Source organism: Alosa sapidissima, chromosome 5 (assembly GCF_018492685.1).
Source record: "Alosa sapidissima isolate fAloSap1 chromosome 5, fAloSap1.pri, whole genome shotgun sequence".
NCBI classification, from domain to species: Eukaryota; Metazoa; Chordata; class Actinopteri; order Clupeiformes; family Clupeidae; genus Alosa; species Alosa sapidissima.
The window spans coordinates 36,378,502-36,405,737 of NC_055961.1; the positions used below are offsets into that span (position 1 = coordinate 36,378,502).

The window sequence follows — 27,236 nt, forward strand, 5'->3', positions numbered from 1 at the left end:
TCAAAATGTAAATCCAGTCACTGGCTACATGATCCTATTCTATGAACTTCATCTGATAATCCACCGAGAAGGTATATAGTGCACTCTTACAGATGATAAGTGTAGGTGGACTGAATGTTGTACTGGGAATAAGATAAAGCAGAAAGCGCCTCCAACAATCAATTACTTTATTCTGAAAAGAAATGTTCCACTCACTCATGGACTCTGTTTTTCAGGCAAGGCCACATACTCCATTTTGAAATAAGAGTCAGTATAGCACCCCACAAATGAAGCCCATTACATTTTTAATGGTTATTGTGTTGACTGCATCTACAGTATTGACATTGGAGGGAGAGAAAAACCTGGTAGCGTTGTCAATTTGTATGTTTCATTCAGACCAGGGGGTTGCACATAGTGCTTTAGATTGTGAAAAAAAAAAAAAATAGTCAGTAATGAAATTTTCTATAAAACATATTTTACTGTAGATTTACTTAATTTCAAGTACAAGTTGAAATCGTCTACTGTATGCTGATTGAGGACAATAGTGGACAAATCAAATCTACACAAACATGTTAAAGGGATTTAACTTTAGCAATATGGTTTTGTCATGCACCTCACTAATTTTATTACCTTTCTTGAGTTTTTGCCCAGACAATGATAATTCCATTTACCGGTACTGTTGGCTAGCAAGCACGTCACGACTCCCTTTGAGCTCCCTGTAGGATTTCAGCGCATTGATTCTTTCCGATACCTGCTAATGGTGATGCAGGACGAGTGCCAAAATAATAGGAAAATAACATTGATATCACCTACAGTACATCAGCTGCATGGACATCACATAGCTCTGGAGATGGCCGTGTTGGAGTTGGAATTTCTCTTAGGCGTGAGTGGAAGCATAAAAGTGCTAATTAAAATCCTAAAACAACCCAATGCATCATGATGGTGTAGCTTAGCTTGAAAGTGCAACAACAGTTCCCTCGTCTAGATTAGTCATAAACTGATGAGGGCAGACTTGTCTTTGCCAAACTTTATCATCAGTCTTAATCAACTTGCCATATGCTGTGAAATTGTGTACCTTTGTCCTGAAGTGACCAAGTCACATCTGACCATGTGAGACCTCTGACCGCTAGAACTGACTTGCAAAATGTTCTTTTTCTTGTTTGTTTCTTTGTATTGTTTTATGTGGCTGTGGCTTTGTATGGTTTTATTTGGCTGATGCTTTTATCCGAAGTGACTTATATCAGTTATTACAATAGCCAGAGTAACTTGGGGTTAAGTGCCTTTCTCAAGGGCACAGCGAATGCATATTTAAACATTGGACAATAAACCCCCTCATCATCAAACATGTTCTGAATGCCTTTTTTAATAGTCCGATACCGCATGGCACAGTCCACCTCACCGTGATCACAGAATTCATAGTTTACCCACATCTTATTTTACCACTACACTTCTGATGCTACCACTGCCATTATTAATCTGTCTTGTTCCGAACCACAATGTCAAATTTTTTGGACAGTTTTATCAATGTCCAATCTGGTTTTTATGTCCATAACGGAACACGCCCACATTTTGGAAAATTAGCTTATTCACAGTCTCCCCCAGAGTTAGATAAGATGATGCTTACCCCTTCTCATAGCATAGCTTAGGATAGTTCATTGAAGTGGGCAAAGCAACTTTATAAGCTCGTTGGTCAGTAAGATTGCATCATCTTCTGTGGTTAGATTGATTTCATTATCTAAGAAACAGAGAGAGAGAGATGGAAGAAAATCTAGTTCCCGGAATAGCAGACCATAACCAGAGCACACACATACACACACTCACAGACAGACAGACACACACACACACACACACACACACATACGAGTGCACAAACCTACAAGCGTACACCATGAAATTTAATTGATCACATTTCTTCTTAAACTTTGTTTATTTTTATTTGTATACCTCATTAGTTGTGCATACTTGTGTGTATTTTCCTGCGCAGAGGGTGGTTGAGCTGTGGAGCACCTGTTCATGCTGAGCGGTGAAGCGCGCTGGTCTCTCTGGTTCAGACATGAGGGCATTCAGGAGAGTCTTTGAGCGAAAGCTCTGGCGTCTGCCACTCTCTCTGTCTCTCTCTCTCATTCTCTCTCTCCCTCCCTCTCTTTCCTTCTCTCCCACGGCACCTCTTCCCCGATCCCCTGCACTGACAGATGGAAGGGGACTAATAGCATAGTTAAGTACCCGCACCGGCGGTTCCTGTTTACCACACGGTTGCTAAGCAGTGACATCAGCCGATCCCTCCTCCTCTCTTTAATCCTCTCTCTCTCTCACACCCTCCCTCTCTCCCTCCCTCCTCCTTCCCTCCCTCCCTTTCTCCCTCTATCCACTCCCTCTCTCTCTCTCTCTTTCTCTCTCTCACTCTCTCTCTCAGTCACTCACGCTGGTGCATCCTGGCGGCTGGCTGGAGTGGTGGAGTGGTGGAGTGGCAGAAAAGCGCTCGCAGGGACGCAGGCAGGCAGGCAGGCAGGCAGGCAGGCAGGCACGCACGCAGACGGCATGGTTACGGCGCACCGGAGTGACCAGCAGTCTCTCTCCATGTAGCCAGCTCGCAGCTGCACTCTCTCTCTTTCTCTTTCTCTCTCACACACACACACACACACACACGCATGCATGCACACACACACAGGCATCCACACACACACATATATACACACTCGCACTCTGGCGTTCTCTCACACAAACTCAGCGCACCACTCTCAGGGGTGGGGGCGAGAGACGTGCGCTGTATCCTGCCTTTCTTCACGTGGGGGAGCAGACCAGCCAGAAAGAGACAGAAGAGTTTGGTCCTGGAATTCTGAGTTTTCACGTTTTTTTCTTTCTTTTTTTGTTTGTTTTCTTTTTGAATTTTTTTGACTGTTGATTTTTTATTTTGTTTTTGTATTGGGCTTTTTTTGTTTGTTTGTTTTTTGCTTGTTGTTGTTGTGGTAGCCTTACCAACCACCCCCCCCCCCCCCCCCCCCCCTTGAACGGGTCAGGGTGGTGTGTGTCACCTAAAGGGCTGCATGCATGACACAACGCAAAGGCGAGAAGACGACCATCAGCATCCAGGAGCACATGGCTATTGACGTGTGTCCTGGCCCCATTCAGCCCATCAAGCAGATCTCTGACTACTTCCCCCGCTACCCGCGGGGTCTGCCCCCCACAGCACCGCCGGCCCTTAGCCGCACCGGCTCCCTGCGCTCCTCCGCCGCCAGCCAGCAGTCCGACGGGCCCGCTGACCAGCCGCGCGCCGATGACGACCCGGACCGAGCCTTCGGCGCCGGAGCCGCCGCACCGCCTGCCAGCCGGAGGGACGAGGAGCCGGATGTGGAGGGCTACGACTCAGACGACTCTAGTGAGTACGCCTTCCTGCTATCGTTTACTCAATGCCTTCTTTACCTCTGTCCGTCTCTCTCTCTCTCTCTCTCTCTCTCTCTCTCTCTCTCTGGCTCTCAGTCTATCCTGTGTACTGTGTTGCAAATTGTGTCTTTTCCTCTCCCTCCTGTATTTTTGGTTTCTTTCTCTCCCTCTCTCTCTTTCTTATCTTTCTCTCCATCTCTCTCTCTCTTTGCTCTTTCCATCACTCCTTCCCTCTCAATTCTTTCAATTCCTCTCTTTCACACTCTCTCTCTCTCTCTCTTTCTCTCTCTCTCTCTTCCTCTGCTGATCACTTAGGAGCTTAACTCTGCAAAGCCAACTGTTGCTGTACAGGCTGCCTCTCCATTCGTCAGACATGCAGGAATGAAATGCTGCTGTTTTTAAGAGCTGAAAAGAACACTACAACAGATTGCACTTCTCTGCACCGTTAGAATGATGCATCTCCCAAACAGCACACACGCATGCCGTGGCCAGAATACGAGGAAATCTGGGCATCCTTGTTTCAAGCACATGGGATGAATCATATCTCCCAGCAGCTTCGTTTCAATAGCCTCTTTTTTCAGGCTGGCAGGAAATGCATGCAGCTAGTGGAGATTTGTGGGAGTGATTTGGAGATTTGGATGGAGAGCTGTTTATATCATTAGCCCAAACAGCAGCCAGACACACAATACAAATGCAACATGTGAGCTCGGACCAAGCGGTGTCTGTTTGGCTTGGCTGCCGCCACGGCACGTCACAGGATTATTAAGCCAGACAGACACACAGCTCACTGTTGACAAAAGGGTGCAGGGGTGCCCTCATACATTGACATACACAGACAGGACCTGTATGAGCAGGATGGTGCTATGCATGGAGTTTTCTCATCCCTGTGGATATTTCACTACCCAGGCAACAAGCAAATGATTATTGTTATTCATTTGTTGATATGGCCGCTCATGAGGAGATTTGACTCGTAAATGCAAGCAGGGAGATCCGTGTGGCCATAAATTGGAGTTCATCTTGTGCTCCTAGTGGGCACTCTGTCTAGGGTGGAGTGTGCATACAGCAGGATGGAGTGTACGGCGTACAGTAGAGAGTGCTTATGATGGAGTGCTCGTGGAGTGATGAGTGGCTTAGAGCAGCACTGTTTGTTTCCTAATCCCGCGCAGCTTTGGGCTGGCATGGAGTGATCCACTGTTGACAGATGTTGACCTGTGACCACGTCAGTAGGCACAGGCACACTGGATGACATGACAGGGATCATCAAATCTAGCCTGATTCGGTGAGGAGATGAATCCCCCCCCCCCCCTCTCTCTCTCTCTCTCTCTCGCTCTCTGTCCAGGCATACCAGTGGAGGATAGAAACTGCTGAAATGTTTACCAATGGATTCTTGCAGGAATCACTCTGTGGATTTGCAGTGATTTGTTTGATTGAAAGACTGGATGTTGGTTCTGAATTCACAGCAACCTGTCTGTCAGTGTGCTCAGCAATTATAGAGCAGAACAGCCACCACCCTAGCTACCCCTTTAATGGATAGGGTATGGTGTGTGTGTGTGTGTGTGTGTGTGTGTGTGTGTGTGTGTGTGTGTGTGTGTGTGTGTGTGTGTGTGTGTGTGTGTGCTCGGTGCACGTGTGGATATAATGAATTTAGGTATTGACTGAAGCTATTCAGATGTGCCTGTAATGCATCCATTTCTTGTGACGCTTTGCACTGTGATTTGCACTGTGATTTGTCAGAATGCTCTGGAGTGTATCAGGTGGTCAGATGTTTCCTGACTCTTAATCACAGTCTGCCCGAGCAAGAGCAAGACTCCCCCACGGCCTCACCCAACCCCCCCCCCCCCCCCCCCCCGCGCACGCCTCCTCACCCACCACCTGCCTGGCGACCCAGTCGAATGGCAATCAACACATTAGCACAGCTAAGAACCAAATTAGCGTTTAATGTGAGTCTTTGTTATGGGAGACGGGAAACGCGAATGAGGTCATTTTCACTGGATTCCAGGTACTGTGAGAGCATTTGATCAATTCCCCAAACCCACATTTGGTGGGTCCACATTAGATAGGCTCCCGGTCATTAAGAGCCACCACAGGATGCTGCTGAAATGCAACAGATGGCTTTCATACAAACCACAGATACTCCTTAGCTAATGTGTTTTATGAAGCACATGAATTTTTGGAAACGGAGGTATTTGTGAAAATTTATACTTGTTCAGTTCACCAATTCACAACAAACAATAAATATATAATGTATAATATCTATGAAGTGTGCGTGTTAGACTGTCCATTCTCTCAGCTTACTCTGGATAATGACTGATAACAGTTTTTGCCAGTTAATCAGCCAATACGATGAGATGCAGCGAGATGAAAAACAGCCCACTTAAGCACCGACTGATGCAAACCTCCAAAGCGTTTGTGAGTGTTTTTGTGCCTCTTCACCAGGGGACTTTTTAGGTCTCGGTGCGCACAGCAGCAGAGGGACTGTTGAGGAGCAGAGCAGGCGCAGTGCAATAGCTCTGGATGAGTTGGACTGGTGTGCTGTGCTGTGCTGTGCTGCTCCCTCCTGCCTGTACCTACAGAGCGCTCACTCACTCAGTCTCCAGTGCATTCATTAGGCTGCGCCTCTCGCTTCAATTTCAGCACCATTACTGCATCAAGTGTAGTCCTGCGTAGTCTAAATTCTTTCATTTTTAAGATCTCAGTGGGCAATACTGTACGTGTATTATATTTTCGAGTTCATTGCTTATCTTCATAATATTTATGGGGAAGAATATTGCCTAACCATCAAGGAGTTTTTGAATTAAGTTATTTGAAATTACTCCTGCACAGCTTTGCTTACTATGCACGTCAGCACAAGGCTCCAAGTCATAATGGGCTACTTTAAGTGGTGCTATTGTCTGGTCAGCTTTCACAGACAAATAAGATACATCATGTTCATTTTCAGTTTAGACTCTCCATTGCATTCTTTCCATTCACTTCAGCTGGGAATATCTTTTTATCCAGGATTGCCCAGACACAAATACACAAATGACACAAATAAACCCTAATCAGGATTTGAAGTCATGCTCTAAATTTTGGATGATTACACACTTCAATGCTTCCCCATGATTGGCCATAAGAGTTTGTGCTATCTACCCCCCCACCCCACCCACCCCAAGAAAGCAGAACCCACCCCCACCCTTTTTGGTATCATGCAGAGAGGTTTCACTTTGACATTAATATTACTGGCAAATTTGCATGAGGGAGAGCCAACCACCATGGCGTAGCATTTTCAGATCGCTTTTTCGTCAGCGGAGATTTTAATTGAAAAGGAAAAGTTCATTACCCACTGAGTCCTCCAACCGCCCAGCCACCCAGCCATCCACCCACCCACGTGTGCGCACACCACACACAGTTACACACACACCCAGCTGTATGCACACACATGTGCACACACATGCTCACACACACATAGCGCCATCAAGTCAGATGTGGTCATAAGCTCATTAACTAGGTCTCTCTCAGGAGATGCCAGAACACCGGCCTGATCCTCCTGCTCCCAACCCTGATTAGATCAGCGCTCCCTCCATCTCGCTCCCCTCAGACGAGGAAGTCTCGGGCATGTTGTCCATGAAAGCAGACTCCATCAAGCGGGCGCTGGCGGAGAAGCTGCAGCCATGCTTCCTTTGTGCACAGAGAGATTAATCAGAGGAGGGAATTAAGCCGTCAAAGCCGCTGAAGGAAGGACAAAACAGAAAGATGACCGTTCCAATGGCTATCTCATTACTCAGGTCTATGCCAGTGAAAGAGCATCTAAGATGTGAATTGCACAATTAAATGGTTATGTTCTTAACCTAAACATTTATCAACGCTAACCTTTTCGGTGACACGTCAGTCATTGCACATAGAGCCATAATTCAGGCTACCATGGCAGCATTGTGCTACGCTATACATCAATGTATAGCACTGGGCGTATGTTCCATTGAGCCTGCAGAGCCGTGAGTGCATTACACAGCGTTTATCAGGCCCTGCAGCTGTGTGACCCAGAGACACACTCAGGTATAAGCAGGGATTCCCAGAAGCAGGCCACACTGCAGAATCCTATTAAGGGTCTATCTGCAAGCTGTCGACAGATAATGACGAGAACAGGGGGACTGGGTGTGCGGGCTGGCTGGCTGGCTGGCTCAGGCGAGCGTAGCCTCAGCACCCCCGGGGCAAGTTAACCCAGGACCACACGCCGATTCTGATCAGCCGTCAGCCCCTGGTGCTGTTTGTTTTATCTGTGGGGACCCTATGTGAGCTTTCTGCCCGAACCACACACACACGCACACAACCCCCAGGTCCTCGGTGGAAAACAGACGCGGGAGTATGCCTACGGCAGCCGTCATGGCACTGCCCCCCGGGCACTCGGCAGAGCCGTCAGCCATCTGTGTGATTGCCATCAACAGGGGTGCTGCCGTGTCTGGTTTGGTTTCAGCAGTGCTCCACTGACACGTCTCTCGTCGTTGCACTTGGCAAACTTTGAGACCAAGCTGTTCATGAGAGGTGGCCGCAGTGCCACTGGGCTGTTTGTTTCTTTGTTTGTTGTTTGTTGGAGACAAACACTTGTGTTGTTCTTATAGCCTCTAAATTATTAACTGGTCAGCCACTGCGCACTTGGTGTTCTTTTTGTTTCTTAAGTTTAAAGAATTAATTTAATAAGCTTATAGAATTAATTAGGTACCATTCAGACTAAAAATGCATAGTGTGTTGGCTATATAACCTGTTTTGTGACCTCCAGCATGGCATTTTTTGTTTGTTTCTTTAAAAGGGACCAGAAGGTGCCTGTTCATGAAAGGGAAAATAAAACCTCCAACTTCTAATTGTGTCAGAGGTAATTTAAAGCTACTTTAACCAGACATTTATTTATGACTATAATTTTGGACTATAGTTTAAATAGGAATTTACCACAGCCTTCGGGCCTTGCAGTGATTCAGGAATATAGTCTAGACTTTAAGAAACAGAAAGCTCAGCACTGTTTTTATAGTGCTCTGAAACAGAGTTACGAGGTTGGGGAGTATAATTTTAGACAGGTGTGGTGTGAACACTGCTTTATTTCCGAGGGGTAATGGCCACTCAGCAGTAACACTCTTTGAGTGCGTCGATCACTGTGATCATAAAAGTTCCCCCACTGCCTTATTGCAAGGAAAACAACAATGCATACAACATACTACAAAGCAATATGTGCTTCATGACGGCGATGACGCATAAGCAATGCAGGGTTGATGGGCAAAAGTATTACAAAGTATTACAAATGGCAATTACAAATGTTTTTTCTGAAAGCTGAAATGGGTGACAGTCAAACATGGCACCTAAGGCTGCAGTGTCTTTTTGTGAAGTCTAGCACTCTGTCTGTCTGACAGACACCAGGCAATCAGGTTGCGGATGTTTTCCATGCTCTCTCTGGCCCCCAGTCCTCCCTCCCCTGCCCCTGCTGGAGTGCCTGCAGATTGATCCGAGTCCCTGGCCCCTCTAAGCCCCTTAGCCAGTGACCAATCCCGGTGGAGAGTTTCCGGGCATTCCCAGTGGTCAGCGGAGGCCCCCGCAATCCCATCTGCCCCCTCTCCACTCTCCAATCTCTCACGCCCAGGGCTCTCAGGCTCATAATCCTTCCCAATAGTGGTGATGGCATGGCAGGGAGGACAGGCGAGTGAAGCGCGTGGCGTGGCGGGCCCTGGCGTGGCGTGTCAGGGGGCTCAGCGGGTGAGGATCATTGCTTTCCGGTGTATGCCCTCCGTCTGATTACAGTTATCAGCACATGTGAGAGTCCAGGTGCGTGATTTGTTGAGGTGGGGGGAGGGGCGGCTTCCCCTGATACTGGCTTCTTGTTTTGAACTCGGAGGCAGCACCAGAAAACACCTTGGCATCCTCGAGTTTTTCCGAGAATTCCTGACATAGTTGTTTACCACAGTCTGTGTTGGAGACTAGACTAAGAATCATTACTTATTCAGACACTAGACACATCATTACATTTGTTGGACACACACATGCATGATAGCAAGTCGTAACAGCCGTCATGGGTAGAAATGATCGACAGGAAATAGGCCGATGTTGTTTCCAAAACAGAGACAAGTGGACCGTCCGTCTGCCTTATAAGTACAAAAGCCCAGTAACAGTGAAATCCCACATAACGGGGAGAACAGGGCTCCAGCCAGCAGGCCAGCTGTCCAGCAGGAGAGCACTCTGTCTCATCACTTGTGACGGAGCGCCAGCATCAGTATCTCACCCAGCATCTTACGCAACACAACTCTCTTACCCAAAGAGCCGTGTGGAGGATTAGTGAATTGTGTAACATGCCATATGGTAGACTTCATTCAGCCACTGAATATCAGCCTATCTCTCTATCGCAGGACAGGGTTTTATTCCCTCATTGGACCTGTAGTGTTCAGTTGCAGTGCATATTAGAGGGTGGCACTCGTTAATTCAGGTCCCCATATATCTCAGCGCATGCTACACACACCATAACACACATTGAAATCACTCATGGCAGCCATTAAAAGTCATACACTGTAAATCAAGTTTTGTGGAGTGCTTAGTTTCGTGATTAGTCATGCAAAGGGGGGGGGGGGGGTTCATCCTTCATTTCCTAATGCAACGTGCTCCCTGTGACATGGCTCTCGTCGAAGTAATTCATCTCAGTGTATATTTCTCCTGACGGCTCTCAGCCCCCCCACGCATTAAGGACATCCGCTGGAGTAAAAGACTGAGCCCGGAGAGAAGGCATGGCCTGTCGTGCGCCCCATACCAAACAGGCCGGTCCTCCGTATGCCGCAGGCTGCCCGTGACTCGTGGCACTCGTCTCCCTTCCCATTGTAACGTTAGTGCTAATAGCCACAGAGTGCTGCTGGTTTACTTTCATCCACAAACAGGATTGAGTGCTTTTGGCTCCAGCCGCATTGTTTCAAAGCAACCTGCAAATGCATTTCATGGAATGTTAATGATTTTTGAAGAGAGGTCACAGTCACAAGATTAATGAGAGGGTGTAGTTCTAGTTCTAGTTGTGGAAACGAGTGCAATTTAATCTGACTCTGTCCTCTCCACACTACTGTGTAACCAGGTATGTTGTAGTGTTGGCATGTTGGACTTTTGATGCAGAGGTATCCTCTCATGTGTCATGTGAAGTCATGTGTCTGCTCAGACGTACTATAACCTTCGTTGTTTTCCTGTCCTTGTATTTAATAGTTTTGTGTTTGGCTGTGTCCTCTGTTCTTTTGTTTGCCTTCGCTTGTTTTGTTCTTTGTTTTTTTGTTTTTTTGCTCATTCAGCCTTGGGATTTTTTTGTGTGTGTTGCCTGTTTTGTTTTCATTGACAGTGTAATTGCAAAGGTTTGTGCTGTGAGGAAAAAATGTCTTGCTACTCAAAGTGAGGCCCTCCAATGCCCTTAGAAACGGTTTCATAAATTAGTGCATAAATAAACAATGGAAGCCTTTTCATGACTAAACCCATACTTTTGACGCTAAAGAGGAAGATCTTAAAGAAAAGGGATGCTGGAATTCTCTGTGCCGCATGGAAGGGTATTTTTTTCTCCAGCGAGCTGATCCACAGTCCTAAGCTCTTTAATCCCCCTCAGTTGCGCATTAATACCAAACACTGGATAGAAACCAATATTTCAGCTGCCAGTCCGTTTTGCTAAATTTAGCCGTGTAACACAATGATTAAGAGCCTTCTGGCCTCCGAGATGTTAGACAAGGGTCCTGGAAGATGTTCAGATTCATGCATCTCTCAGCATCAATAGCAAGACAACAAAGAGGCAAAGGGATGCACTACAGGCTTTGTGAGATAATGACCACAGTAGACGGGTCTAATCCTCAACATTCCTATGGGTTTACTCATCTATTCAGACCTTGGTTTCACGCACTTATGTTTTTAAACACTGATGAAGTTGGACAGGGAGTAACACATTACTGCAAATTTGGGATTTTCAGTCACTGTATCAATCATGTGGCATTGGCCGTCTGTTGGCCCTTTTCCATTTAAGACTGCGGCTAGCCCAAGGCCTCTCCTCTGGCATGAGTGCCAGTGGAACACCTCGGCCCTCTATTTCTATTAAGAGTTCTAACACTTGTAACGGTGGCTGTGGGAGAGTATCTGCCACAGGCCATTAGAGTTACTTGTAATCATTTCCTAGCAGCAGTTGCAGATAAATCTTAGAGCTGGTCACCCCTGAAATGAAAACGTACCAGCTAGTAAGTACGAGCTAAATTATTGGTGGCTATTATGTTTTTACATGCTTATTGTTCTATTGATGTGGTATACATTTTCTTGTCAAATAATTTAAATAGATTTCTGCAGATAGCCTACACACCATATGGTACACTGCATTTATTGGTAAATATTACCTGTTTTAGTGCAGGGCATTAAGTCTATCATCAAAGTCCCTGTTTTAGTCCTGAGTCACTCTTGCCTGACCACTGCCTTGGTCCAGCCACTGTGATGGAATCACGAAATAAGCCCCAGGCTTTTCCCCAGACACGGCCGTTTTTTCCCAAAATGAAAAAGATCGGCTGATGCCCTCCTACTTAGTCCTAGCTGAAAAGGTAGACTTTTTCCTATTGCATCATTTATGCTGCCATTTTGTAGCTAAGTTGCATCATTTAATTCCAGTAGTATTCCAATATGGCTTCTGGTGGTATTTTGGAGCTAATTTGCATTATTCAATTCCAGAAGTATTATTCCAATATGGCTGCAGTAGTCTTTGTCTCATCCCTGTATCTCATTAGTCCTTTTCTTTTTTATTATTAAGCACAAGAGTGATTCTCCTCTTATTATCTCATTAGACACACCATCCCTGTGCTCCATAGAGTTCAGCACACACACACACACACACACACACACACACACACACACAAACACACACACACACACACACACACACACACACCAATCAGGTCTGTGTGCATTGCAGCTCCGCACACACTCTACTCATGTTAATCAGTATCTCCCAGCACCACCCAACAACCCCCAGCACCACACCCCAGCGGTGTGATATTAGGCTTTGATTCCTCCGCCGCGTGGCCCGTCACCTGCCCAGCTGCTCGGCTGCCGCACAGGGGTCTGCGGAAGGCCACCCGCCAGGCTTTTTATGAAGCTGCTGGAAGAGAGCTCCACAGCATAGTAGTGTTGAGTCACAAGTCAACGTCACAGGTGAGGAGAGTGTGAGCTGGGCCCCACAGGTGGTTATGGGGCAGGCGGGTAGGCACCACTGACCAGACCCTTTTCAGACAGCGAACCTCAATAGTGTACACTGCTTGTTAGGGGTACAGCCGATTTTGTTGCATCTATGTTTAGAAAGGTCTAGGTTACTCAAAGGCAGGTGGTGTAGAATGCTGGTTGTTAAATCTTTGCAGTTTTGTAATTACACTTGAGTTATATACAAGCTACTGGCAGAGAACAGGGACTTGGTTCATTATCTTTCTTTATGTGATTTGATTTCACCTTGAGATGAAAATGTCTTGATTTATGTATTCTCATATATTGCCAGGGATAGAAGATGTGTTGCAGCTCATACCCCCTGCAAGGTTTTGTTAGTCCCTCAGGTTTAATTAGCCAACACCTCACAGACGTAATGGATGAGTGGTAGTGATATGTTTAGTGCTAAAGCAAACAGTGTGGAGCCTTCCTCAGGTGGGTACCTCTGGTGGGGAACTGGTGCAGTGTTCAACTGTAATGGTGAAAAAAGCTTTTGCCTAAAAAACCTGGATGGAATGGAATGCAGCGTTTCAATTTTTCAGCAGTTTTTCAAGAGTCCTTCATAAGAGTTTTGGAGAATAGTCATACCAACCAGACCTCTTAAACATTTACAGTGCCTTTATACAGGAATTCCGCATAACTACAGTTACCGGTGATCCATGGTGCGCTATTGCGACCATCAAACAAGGTACTGTTGATCCGACTAACTTCGAGTTGCCCCAGCGAAGTGACAATAATCCATCTTCCTCGAAACCTGTCACACTGACAAATGTGACTGGAGTGCTCCCGGTGTGTAGTAAAATTCCCATCACAAACAACGCAACTTTCTGCTTCTTCAAACAACCAACCATGCGAAAGTTCTATGGGACCCGCGCGCAAAGCCTATGGGACTACTCGGGGGGCATTTAAACATCCGAAGTGTCCAAAACGGAGCAACTCGAAAAACTGCTCATGGACTCAAATCTAGATTTTCTTTGTTTGTCCGAATCATGGCTCACGTACTCATCACCTGACACAGCATATATTGTATCTGGTTATAATGTTTTTAGAAAAGATAGAAAGAAAGAGGAGGCAGGCTATTGATGTATGTCAAAAACCACATTAACTGCAAAGAAGTTGACCTGAACTGTATGGATATGGAATGTATGGCAGTACGAATGGTCCTACAGTATCTGCCAACATGTCTTTTACTGTTATTTGTATATACAGACCACCTTCATCTAATTGTAAGTTTTGTGAATACTTGAGAAATATTTTGAAAGAATTTGACAGAAACAAAGAACTAATTCTACTTGGCGATTTTAACATAAACTGGATGGAGAAATCAAAAAGAAAAAAACTCAAAGATATTACAAACCAATTTGATTTAACCCAATTAGTCCAAGGCCCCACTAGAATCACTTCATCGTCCCAAACACAGATTGATCTAATATTTAGTAATAAGGCAGAGAGAATAACTAAAACTTTTAATTTTCTGACTGGGCTATCAGATCACAATTTGACACTGATTTCTAGGAAACTAACTAAGCAAAGGTCAAAAAGTATCAACAGGAAAGTAAAAAGGTCTTTAATGTCATACCAAAATGGCTTATCAATGATTTTGAAAGCCAATTCAGACAACTTTCTTGGAGTGAGTTGCTTGCCACAGATAGTGTTTATGATGCTTCTGAGAGCTTAATGACTATGATTAACAAAGTTAAAAGTGAATTCAGTAAAAATATCATTTACTCTAGGAAAAAGTAAAACTTGCCCTGGCTCAGTGAACAAGTATGGGCTTTAATGAGGCAGAGGGACTATGCATTAAAAACTGCAGTTAGGTCTGGGTTAGCCCATGATAGAAGAACCTTTCAACAATTGCGTAACAAGTTGTAAAAGAACTTAGAAAATCAAAAGCAAATATTTTTATCAACATTATCAAGGACTCCAAAGGAAATAGCAGGCAAACTTGGAAAAACATTAATATGGTCCTTAAAAAGGATCATAATAGTAACAGAGATAAGGGGCTTGAGCTACAAGTACAGGGCACATTAACACAAGATAAAGTCAAAATCTGTTCTAAGTTTAATACTTATTTCATTGATTCTGTGCAAGATTTAGCAAAAGGATTTGGACCTAGAGAGAAGTGCATCACACCACCAAATGACAATCTCCCACTTTTTAACATATCTGAGGTCACAGAATCCTCTATAGTTAAAACCATAGGCCACCTTAAAGGAGAATTCCGGTGTGATATTGACCTAAAGTGTATTGAAACATGATACCGAGTGTGAACGTATGTCTCATAGCCCATCTCGACTTGTCCCCTGCACTCCAAAATCTGGCGCTAGTTAGCCGATGCTACCAACAACATTTTCAGTAGTGGTGCTTCGGCATCGGGCTAGCCATGCAAATAAATCACTGTTTTACACCCATTTACGAGGCTCAATGTGTCTCCACACTTCATTGGTAGACTTCCTAGGGCCCTGACATTTAAAACGAGACATTGAGAACTTTGAAAAAGCACTGGTAGTTTACTTACAAAACGATTTATACAGACAGTATCTTCACGAAGTTTAACGTTTGCAGCCATCTTGAATTTAGTCACGATAAGTCGAGCAATGAGTAAGAATGAACAGGTATGATAAGGGATCAGATTCCAAAAATAATTCAGTGGAAATGCATGGATTCCAGTTTCTTCCAGTAGCAGCAACTGGAATCCATGCATTTCCACTGAATTATTTTTGGAATCTGATCCCTTATCATAGCTGTTCATTCTTACTCGTTGCTCGACTTATCGTGACTAAATTCAAGATGGCTGCAAACGCTAAACTTCGTGAAGATACTGTCTGTATAAATCGTCTTGTAAGTAAACTACCAGTGCTTTTTCAAAGTTCTCAATGTCTCGTTTTAAATGTCAGGGCCCTCGGAAGTCTACCAATGAAGTGTGGAGATACATTGAGCCTCGTAAATGGGTGTAAAACAGTGATTTATTTGCATGGCTAGCCCGATGCCGAAGCACCACTATTGAAAAAGATGTTGGTAGCATCGGCTAACTAGCGCCAGATTTTGGAGTGCAGGGGACAAGCCGAGATGGGCTATGAGACATACGTTCACACTCGGTATCATGTTTCGATACACTTTAGGTCAATATCACACCGGAATTCTCCTTTAAGAACTCAAAGGCTAAAGATGTTTTTGATTGTGACTGTGCATTTGCAAAGAAGTATAAATATATCCTCTCCACTCCAATAACACATCTGGTCAACCTGTCTTTTAATCATAGTTTTTTTCCTATGGCCTGGAACAGCAGCAATAACTCCTGTTTACAAGGCTGGTGATGTAACTGATGTTACCAACTACAGACCTATCAGTATACTCCCTGTCATTTCTAAAGTGAGTGAAAAGATAGTGTGTGACCAGTTGAAGGACCATTTAAATCAGGGCCATTCTCCACTGCACCCTATGCAATTTGGTTTTAGAAAGAACCACTCAACTGAGACAGCAAACTGTTACTTTATTGAGCAAATTAAATCCAGCCTTGATAATGGGGGTGTTGTTGGTGCTGTTTTCCTTGATTTCAGAAAAGCTTTTGACACCGTAAATCATAATGTTCTGTTATCAAAGTTATCTAAGTTTAATTTTTCCACTAAAACTCTGACATGGATAGAGTCTTATTTAGATTCAAGGAAGCAGTGCACCAGAATTAATGATGTATGCTCTTCCTTTGCCAACAGTTCCATTGAAGTCCCACGGGGATCAATTTTAGGACCAATTTTATTTAGTTTACATATTAATGACCTCCCTCTGATTTGCCCAGATGTCAATATCCAAATGTATGCGGACGATACAGTAATCTATACGCATGCCAAAAATAGAGAACAGGCTGCTTTAAAACTTACTGCAGTCCTAAATAAAGTGTCAGATTGGCTAACTAGTAGCTGTCTGACTCTCAATGTAAGTAAAACTGTTGCTATGTATTTCTCTAAAAAGGGAAATGCACAGCAACAACCTGACATCTTGGTCAAAGGAGAGGTGATCAAAATTGTTGACAACTTTAAATACCTGGGCATAATCATTGATTCCAATTTAAATTTCAGAAAGCATATTAAGAAGATATCTAGAAATGTTAGAGCGAGTTTGATCACTTTTAGACATATTAGACATCAATTACCCTTACATGCTGCTAAACTGTTTATGCGCTCAATGATTTTCTGCCATTTGTCTTATTGTGCTACAAGCTGGTCCCAGGCAGGTGTGACCACTCTGAAACCCTTGTACTCTCTATACAAACAGGCTGTGAAAGTGCTTGATAAAAAACCAAGAAATTATCACCACTGTACTATTATAAAAAAAACATAGCTGTTAACATTTGACAGTTTTATTTGGTTCTCTGACATGTGCCTGATGTACAAATTGACCCATGATCTTGCACCACCACCACTTAAGCAATGTGTGTCATTCTGTAGAGACAATGTTAGGGTATCTAGGGCTGCAATGAGAGGAGACTGTTACACTACATTCTGTAGAGACAATGTTAGGGTATCTAGGGCTGCAATGAGAGGAGACTGTTACACTACATTCTGTAGAGACAATGTTAGGGTATCTAGGGCTGCAATGAGAGGAGACTGTTACACTACATTCTGTAGAGACAATGTTAGGGTATCTAGGGCTGCAATGAGAGGAGACTGTTACACTACATTCAAAAAGACCACTTTTGGCCAATCAGCATTTTCATATCAAGCAATTAGAAAATGGAACTCAATCCCACTCCATATCAGAGACTCTTTAAGTTTTAAAGGTTTTAAAAAGTCTTTGAAGACATGGCTGAAGGACAATCAAGCTTGTGATCATTGATCTTTGTTTTTCACTTAGTTTTTCTTCTATTTGTAATGTTTATCTTGTTGTCTTTTCATGTCTGTGTTTATTTGTGTTTTTACTGTGCTTGAACATCCTGCCCAGGGACTACAGGTGCAAATTAGCTATTTAGCTAACCCTGGTATAGAAGCTATTCTATGCATGGTCCCTGTCAAACAAAACTAATAAACAAACAAACAAACAAACCGTTTAAAAAGCTCAAATTGCTCTGATATCAGAGTACAGTTTACATCACCTTACATCAGCATCACGTCAGCTCAACTCAGTGGGTCAGTCAGTGAATAGAGATACGGTCATATTTCACCAAAATGCGTGCAGTATGCTGCATAATATGCTGTATACATAGATGTACTGGATTGTAGTTATATTGTAGTTCTATTCACTTTCATTGTAGTTCTATTGTAGTTCACTTTTATCGAGGTGTGTTTTATTGACCTGACCTTGCTGGCGGCCATTTCATCAGTGTAATATCCTGGCCGCCCATTTGCTTAATGCTGCGAGTGACATTTCTGTCCTTGCTGATCAGTGTTTAGTTAGTGTCAATTGATTTGATCCCTGTAGATAACTGCAACCACCCAATGCTGTAATTACACATCATCCAAGAGGGCAGTAACCCACATCTCTCTCTCTCTCTTTTGCCAGGGGAGGTCTGAAATGCAGTGGTGATGGTGGGAAAAGGGCATCAAGAAATAAAAAAACTTGGCTCTAATCATAGCACACATTTTCTCCAGGGCTCTGTTGCCGGCGTTTTCACAGAATTTCCTAAACATGCCATACAAGTCTAGGTGGAAAGTTAATTAAGTGCTGAGGCTTCAAAAGAAACTCCTTGTCTGGCGCTGGGGTTTGTCTGGTCTGCCACACATTGTTGCATCTTTTGTGCTCCCCAATTGAGAAGGGGGTCGTGACGTTGTGCACTCCCACTTCAGCTCCCCTTGCTAAGCTACTGGGGGGATGATATTACCCACGCCAAGTGAGGAGCTAGAGATCACACAGTGAGCTGTCTAGCGTTCAAACTCAATACACTCTACTGTAGAGTACAGTACAGTAACTGGAAGTTGTTTGACAGTTTAGGGGAAACATTTATGGCCTGGTCTCCAATCCTGGGTCTAGTAGGTGAGTGGGAGGTAGACTTGCAATGTCACAACAAATCTTTCAGCAGGAACTTCGGATGTTTTTCCAGTGTTATGGTACAGTGGCTGCCACACAAGAATCACTTTTAGTACTTTTACAGGCTGAATGAAGTATATTCTTCACAGTACGGTGTATATGGCTATCTAAGATGGTAAGGACGCAGATTAAGAGATATGATGGAAAAGGCACTGAAAGGCAGTGACATTTGAATGAGCCCATCTGAATTAATCCTTAACACCCATAACCAATAGTATATAATCCCTCTAATGTGGATAGCTTCTCTGATGAACAGATAATGGCAAGGCCCAAATAAAACGGTCTCTTCTCAAACCTAGTTTGTGTGTGCTTAATTAATTCTAATTAAACACTCCACTTGCACCCCACCACCACCACCTTTCCAGCCCTCCTCCTCAGCTCCCTTCAGGGGAATCTGCATTCTGATTCGTACCTGTGGCTAGCCGGCGTGCTGCTCACGGCTGCTGGGGAGCGGGAGGAGCTGTCAGCATGATGGCCGTGTTTGACGGCGCGCACCGCCGCCTCTCTCCCTGCAGAGGGGAGATAAAGGATCACAGGCGGCAGCAGCGGCAGCACCCATTGGATCAGAGCAGAGGCTTCCCTTGGCAACCCAGCCTTCCCCAGAACCCCCACCCTTACACACTGCCACCCCCAACCTCCATCCCACAGACACACACACTCTTCCCCACTTACCCTTCTGGGGGGCAAGTACCTGGGGATGAACATAATGAACCTCCACCCTACAGACACGCAGAACCTTGCCTCACTTACCTTTAGTCACCTGGCTACCATACTGGGGGGCAAGTACCTGTAGACCCACCCACCTCACAGACACACACACACACACACCCTGCCCCACTTACCCTTAATGTGTTAGCTAGCTACACTATTGGGAGGCAAGTACCTGGGGATGAATATAACGTACATAACAAGCCCCCACCCACCGTCATCCTCCCCACACACACACCTTCCCCACTTACCCTTAGTCATGGAACTACCCTATGGGGGGGCAAGAACCTGGGGATATACATAACGAATGCCCACCCACCGACCCCCACCCCACAGTCACACACACCCTTCTCCACTTACCCTTAGTCATCTAGTTACCATACTGGGGGGCAAGTACCTGGGAATATACATCACAAACCCCCACCCATCCCACTGTCACACACACCCCTCTCCACTTACCCTTCATATAACTGCCCTACTGGGGGGCAAGTACCTGGGAATGGACAAGACAAACACGGCATGCTCTGCATGTCTGTATCTCTTGGATGACTCATCCCTCTCTCAGGAGTGCAGCACAGTCACATGCTCATGCCAGGGATGGACCAAGCGGGTGTGCATACACGGTGAGAGTGGGGGAAAGTCTGCCCTTTGCAGAGGCACATTTATACATGTAGACATGGCCATAGCTGAGCCATGTGAGAGACATGCTCAGATTGTTTGAAAGCTTCAAGCACCCCAAACTATGATCAACTGTGTAGCAGAATACTTTGGATATTTGTTTTTTCTTGAGGCCAAGATAGGTTTTTCGGTAAGTAGAACTTCTAACTGCTGTTAATTTTATGAGATGTCTAGTACTTTCACATACTGCACCATTTCCCCCCAAATCCATTTGACCAGGATCACTCGTGTCCTTTTGCTTCTAAAACTGGTTGGCACATCTTTCAAAACAAGTAAAGGAGCTCTGGGATAAGGCTTTACATCAGTAACCCTCTAACTAATACAGTATATATCTAGCTAATATTGGAACTGAACATGCCACTTAATTTAAAATCCTATTACATGTTGTAATTAATGCTTTATTGATGTTATTATGTGTATGTATTGCCTAATGAAAATTAGATGAGTGTTACCCCCAGATTTGATTGAATGAGGGATGATGTGATTGGCAGGTTTCCCTTGGAAAAAGAATGGCATCATTATTTTGTTGGGTCATGGCCATTATGTCTCTAAACTCAGACAGAAAGACAGAAGCACATCTCGCTCTGAAGTGTTTATACTTGGGCTACCTCCAGACGACAGATGAAGGGGTGGATTGTGTCTGTTGGCAGTAGGCTTCTATGTCTGATCTGTGTCTGACTTTTTGACTTTCACAGTTATTTGAAATAGAAAAAAATCTTTCACTTTGGGAAATATCTCGGAAAACTTCTTTGACATGAAAGAAGGTTGAATTTATCTACCCCAAATGCCTGAATACTTGCAGTACACCTACATACCTGGAAGAGATGAAATTTACCTTGAAGTAAAATTGGGAAGAGTCTGTCTGGCTCCTTGCTTGTGCTGATAAGACTTCCCTCAATATTTTTTATTTTTTTCAGACTGAGACCGTGCTTGTGTCATAACAAGCGCATTCAGGAGGGAAGTGTGGTCGCCAGAGATCTCCGATTTTTACCCCAGGAAAAGAGAGGCTGCCAGCCCTTTCCCCTGGTTTAATGTAGTTCATGAGCAAAACAAAATTAGCCTCGGAGCAACTTTTCAAATCATGGCCAGGCTCTATTGTTTTGTCTGTCTGGGCTTTCCAGATTGAAGTGTGTTTATGGCCTGCAGGGGTGCCCCCCTTTATTGTTGTGCTTTTGAATGCTGCATATTAAGGAAATCACTTATAATTCCCAGCCTCGTTTATTGCCTTGGCTTTTAGGTGGTGTCGGGGCAGAGCCAGCTGGGCAGCGGCTGATTTGGCTTTTATCCCATGCCACGCTCGGCAGGCCGGTCGTGACCACAGGTGACGACTCGCGGGCATCCGCTTCCCTCCGTCCGAGACATCCAAGATCACGTGGCCAGGCCCCGAGGGCCGTTTCCTCTGCTGGCCTTGCTACCTCAACCCCACAGTGCAGTCCAGGATTTGCTTTACCTGGATTCTGATAATCTTCCGGCCCTCGCTGGCAGGCCCACTGAGCTGCAGATGCTCCCGGGTTGAGGAAAACAAATGCAGTTAATTTCACAGGAGTCATGTCGGGTGGCCATCATGGCCCTGGCGTTACACCTGTGTGGGCATGCAGTGTTGTCTCTGTGGGTTTGTGTGTGATGAACATGTTTTCATCCACAGTATGAAGCCTGTAGTAAGGCAAACTCAGATCTTTATCTTTCACATGTACCATGACGCTGTAGATATAACATGAAACACATAAATATATGTATTTATATATTATATATGTACATATAACATAGAATAGGCATGAGATAGATGTGAGCACATGGTTCCCCGAAAAATGTGATAAACAAATTTGGGCAGACCAGTTGCCTATGAAACGATTCAATGATGGGTTTGCTAAAATGCACCATTTTGTCATCTTTTTAGCAAGACATGTTCAGCTGTTTAAACGTATAAATGCCGCAGCTGTTCCCATGGGATCTCCATGATCCATCTGACTCATTTTCCCGGCCGATCAGTAGTCTGTCACCGGAGTGAGCAGAAACAGATCCTCTGATTGCCTGCTTTATTTAGGGCTTCCGGCAAACGCCACGGCTCACATATGTGCCTCAAGGCAAGCTTATGGTTTATCCCTCTGTCTGCGACGTGAGCGCAAACATTCTGCTGGTTTGTATTTAGCTTTTTTAGACAGTACGAAGGAGTCAGGAGGTAGTTGCTTTTAGTGTGCGATTTGTATACCGTGTGCACTTTCACCGTCGAAATGGCACTCCTCAGCATGGGCTGTCACTCCGCCCACACTCCAACACAACCCAGTGATCAAAAACACTCTCACCAATAAAAGTGACGACTACTCTGCAACTACTCTCTAGCGCACAATTTATTTTCCCTGATACTCTTTTATTTTAGAGCAGGCAAATACTGTGACAGCTAATTATCTACAGTTCGACCTCTGCATGGCTCTGCTAGGCGGTACAAGGCTCAACCTCTGCCATGGTAAACAGTGCCAGTGGGGCATCGGGGCCGGTGGTGTTTGCCAGGGCACCAGGACAGACGCTGACACCGAATGCACTTCACTGACCTGCCAATTAGCTCGGTCGTTTGTCTAAAGTTGGCTTGCCGGTGGAGAGCCCACAGTGTCGGACTCGGGACATTACCACTGCCGCCTCCAGGCATGCTTTAATGTTTGATGGTTAACACACATTGCACTGTATCAATTATGCTTGACCAATTAGCCAGCCAGCTATTGTGGTTGACCCAAGGCTTTTCACAGTAGTCTAAGGTGGTTTACTCGCTTACTTACACTTCATCGTAGCAACCTTGGCAGAGTTGACTGCCTGATATTCTTGGCTCTATGTAGTGTTGGGCTGACTACTAAGCCCTTGGGTAGCCTCTGACATATACTATATATGTGGTTGAATGTAAAGAGGGCCCCTCCACACACACACACACACACACCCCCAAGGGTGCAGACTCCGTGGGTGTTGGCTTGATGAAAGCCGTGAACTAGCCACTCGGCTTGGAGTGACACTTACACTATAAGGTCGCGTGTCGTGCCTTTTCCCAAGAGTGCTAATTAATGAAGCGCTATGAAGTCACCATCTCGTCTATGGTGTCGAGAGAGGCATCCAGACAAGCTCCATGCCAAATGTTGAGGGAAAATGAAGTCGGATAAAACCCCTTAAACAACCACTGCCAATATTTGAGCGCAGAGATTTGTATTGTATGTGAGATACAAGGCTAGCACTATTCAGACAGATGGAAGTGGGCACACTGTCTTTGATGTCTTTATTGTTTTTTTTTATTTCCATGGGCTGTTGCTGGCTTGCTAGTTGACATTCTATGTTCTGTGTCTGGCTCTACATTTGTTGTATGATCACACAAATCAGATGTTGTCTGTGGAAGGGAAAGGCGGTAAGGCTGTAAATTGCAGCTGGCTTTGAGCTACAATTGGTACCAGTGTCCCTGTGACCCTTGAGTTCATTGCTGTGCCGTGCCGTGCTGTGAAGGAATACTGATAATTTGCCTCTGGTGCAAACTGTTGAATTTGTTGGAATGACATGAACGAAAAGGGAAATACCAAAATGTCTGTATACATATTTAGGCATAACTCACTGATGTGTATTTGATTGTTTCATTTACAAGACAACACATTATTACTCAGTGTGTAGAAATTCCTCTGAGAAGTGAGGAACAATATGGAAAGGTGGGTGATAGCCCACCAAATGAAATCCAGTTGAGCAGAATAATATCTACTAGTCTACTATCTTTTCGAAATAGCGAATAATAACAGCAATTTTATACCACTTCATTAATAGATATTCCCTGAAATTGCTTTGTAGTCTAAATGTGACTGCACTGACTGGACTCCAGTGGATTTGCTGGAGTTGAGTGAAATGTGAAGTGTGTGGTGTGCCTCATCTCTATTCATGCTGTGTGTTTCTGCGTCAGCATCCAGGAGCTTTCAAAATTGCTTTCTGTTGAAGGTAATGCCACTGACCTAGGAGGATGGAGCTAGAGGGGTTTGGGGTTAGGTCTTATCCTGCTCTCTCGTACACACCGGCTGCTAAATCCAAACATGTCTTTTTCTTTAAGCTTTGACGGCTTTGACATTTCAGATTGGTTTTTGCGATAAAGCCGACTGGTATTGTGCGTCCATCTGGACGGCTCTCCGCACAGCAACAAAATACCAAAGCGTCATCTTCCACACTGATGCCAAGAACCAAATCAAGCTTTTTTAGTTGTTGGTGTGGTGTTGTTGTGTTTTGTTTCTTTGCTTGGCATTTGTTTGCACTTGTTTGCCATTTCCTGTTACCCAGTGAAAGCAATATTATGATAACAGCGTTTCTGTGCTCCAGTAATTCAAGGCTCAGCCATTCTCTTGTGCAGAGTACAAATTAATGTGAAATTCAGTATTAATTGAATTTTGATTTGTTGTAAATGGAAGAGACACATGGAACATAGTTTCACCTCCAGACCCTCTCTCACTGGCTGCATGAGGCAGCTCTCGCTCTGGTCTGATTGGAGTCTTTGTCTGTCTGATGTTTCCAACCATCAGTCGGGTCTCCATTGACCAGCTTTTTTTGTCTAAACTGCGGCAGAACATTTGTGTGCAACATGTGAAAGTGGTCAGCTCCTGGAAGTGAGTATATGCTAACTGAAATGAATAATTGGAGCCTTTTTTAATGACGTATCGGGCTCCTGCCGCTGTAACGCTTCTCCATCACCCTGACCAATCCTAGCTCCCTCCTCTCCTTTCTGCAGCCACGGCTCGGTAGAGAAGCTTCATTTGCCTAAAAGAACAGGCACTGCTTGAATGCATTAACACATCAGGAGTTTTTCCCTCCCCTCATGGGCCATTAAAGACAAAAAAGACTTGTATGAAGTCATTCTGTGGCATGGACCACAGTGTGCATCGCCATGCAATTAGATGAGGATCAAACGTAAGAAAACGCACAACAAGATGGAGGGCTCTGAGTTAAGCCTGGCAGCCTTCATAGATGTTTTTTTTTAACAGGTTCCATTTCACAAACTCCTGAGGTCTGTAAGTGTTGCCAAATGGACACACTTTGTATTTCTGATACCAAATCACAGACCAGTGGCTCTTTGCTCTCTGAATGCTAATTGGCACGGCTGAAATCATTTCCTTCTACCATTCAGATAAGTTTTTGCCTTTGTTGTGATCTTTCTTTGAGGAAGTCATCTGCCAAGACTCTTCCTCCTGGCTTTAGTACAGTCTAATTTATCATTTAAAAGTACACTTTTTTTATTTGTACAAACTGTATGAACAGTCTTGAATTCTAATACGGTAATAATATTAACTTAATTCTTTATCAACAAGAAAAGTTTTGAAAAATCTCTATGTGAGAAATTATCATTTATCTATGAAAAGATGTGGAAGTGCACATTGTGTTGTATGGCTTTACAAATGTGTGATATATTACATTATCAAATATCTAATATCTTGGCTATTTAAGTCATTAAAATGTCATTTTGGCTGTGTAGCAGCGCTACCAAAGTGTTGAGAGAGAGAGAGAGAGAGAGAGAGAGAGAAAGAAAGAAACATTTCACCAAGGCAATCTCTGTGAGGGGTGCACAAGCCTCTCCTGATTGCAATGCCCAGCGCCTCATGAATGCATTTGAGATTGAAGTCACGGCTGGTGTGCCAATCTGGATAATTGAAAACAAACCTGGTTTAATCCCCGAGGTGTACACGCCCGACTCCGTCGTCAACCTACGACCACACAACAATGCCACAGCCCCCAACCACCCCACCCTGCCCAGCACCATAAAGCATTCAGCGGTCCTTATTGAATTAACATTCTCTTGTCGGCAGGCTAGTAAGCTACTGTATCTAGGGACTACAGTATGCAGCCTGTGCTATACAGTACATGCTATTCAATGGTGTTTTTATTACGCCTGAATTGAGTTTCTGACCACGCTGTGATGTGTGTGTGTGTGTGTGTCCTGCAAAGCCCACTCTATCCTGTCTCTTACATGCCTTCCGCTATTTGTGAGGACTTAAGCTGGTAATATTAGGCAGAAATCCATTTAAAGAGACGTGATTAAGTGAACTCCAGGTAGACCGAGTGGAACCAGTGTGGTTGATGATGTCCATGTTCATCAACAGCGGTCAGGTTTGAGTCACATTTGACACTTGATTTCAGAGGGGGGAGCCCAATGCTGCCGGGCAGACTGTAATTCATCACGGTGCAGGAGAGCATGCATGAGATGGTATTGATGTGAGGAGCAGTATTGTGGGCTGATGGTGATTCTGGGAAGCTCCTGTCGAAAGAAAAGGTTTTGGAGAAACTCTGAGCTCTGATGGAAATGGCAGGGTGTTTAACATGACAATATATTTTTTTAACATATCCTGACCTTCAAGACCACTGCTGAACTGTCTTGATTGCCTCATCATGAAAATGTTAAATATTGCATAATGTGAGAAATAATTCTTTAGCACTCTTCACTGTCTGAAGACAGACAGAATGCCATATCGTGCTGCATTTATTTATTATGATTACGCTGAATTCTTTATTCTTGTTTTTTTTTCTCCGCAGCTACCTTGGGCACTCTGGACTTCAGTCTACTGTACGACCAGGAGAACAATGCTCTCCACTGCACCATCAACAAAGCCAAGGTAGGCCACTCAAAAGGGTCTCGAACCACTGCCTGGGATTCTACTGCAGTCAGTCTCCCTCAATATTAGGTCTTTCAATAATAGATTGAATTGTTCTGTTATGGAGTTACACTTTCATGTTTGTACTTCATAATTGCCTTTCCATTTCCATTTAAATGCATTAACTCGACAGACACTTTCATCTGAAATGTTTTAGCTAGAGCTTTAAGTGAATTTAGCGAAGCAAAGTTAGACGAGTGGGTAGGAGCTTGTGCAGTTGTTTTGCTCCCTAGTGGCTCTTTTTCCAGACAGCACATAATCAAATCTCCTCAAAATGAAACGGACCAGAGGCCAGCTACAGTCACAGTTGCGCCTCGTAATCCCCTCTCCCAGAACTTCGGAAGGAGAACAGGCGCTAACCACTAGCCATGGTCTTAGAGTAGCCCGCTTGGTTAGCAACTTGACTTTGTGCCATTAAAGGGGCAGGCTATATATTGTTCTGTTTGGATGCAGAAACAAAGCTACAAACTCAAATGCTTAACCACATAGCCCTGGTTCACTGCTGATGATGTTTTTTGGTAGAAAATGTTTCTTTGAACACCTCACAGACCTTTTGCCTTTGGGTGCAGAGGATAAGTGAACCTGCCGAGCAGCTGTACTGGTCACGGTAGGAAGTCTGAG

General features: G+C 44.5%; 2 protein-coding genes across 2 annotated transcripts in view; both read left to right on the top strand.

Moving 5' to 3' along the window:
- LOC121708611 (rab effector Noc2-like) overlaps positions 1-3,031 on the top strand; it is a 96,463-nt gene extending 93,432 nt beyond the window's left edge. The window contains exon 9 of the mRNA XM_042091407.1: positions 2,997-3,031. Coding sequence (XP_041947341.1) covers positions 2,997-3,031 — 35 coding nt within the window. The remainder of the gene's footprint in view (positions 1-2,996) is intronic.
- Positions 3,028-27,236, top strand: part of LOC121708599 (double C2-like domain-containing protein beta) — a 65,987-nt gene continuing 41,778 nt past the window's right edge. The window contains exons 1-2 of the mRNA XM_042091375.1: positions 3,028-3,355; positions 26,497-26,576. Of these exons, the coding sequence (XP_041947309.1) occupies positions 3,028-3,355; positions 26,497-26,576 (408 nt within the window). The remainder of the gene's footprint in view (positions 3,356-26,496; positions 26,577-27,236) is intronic.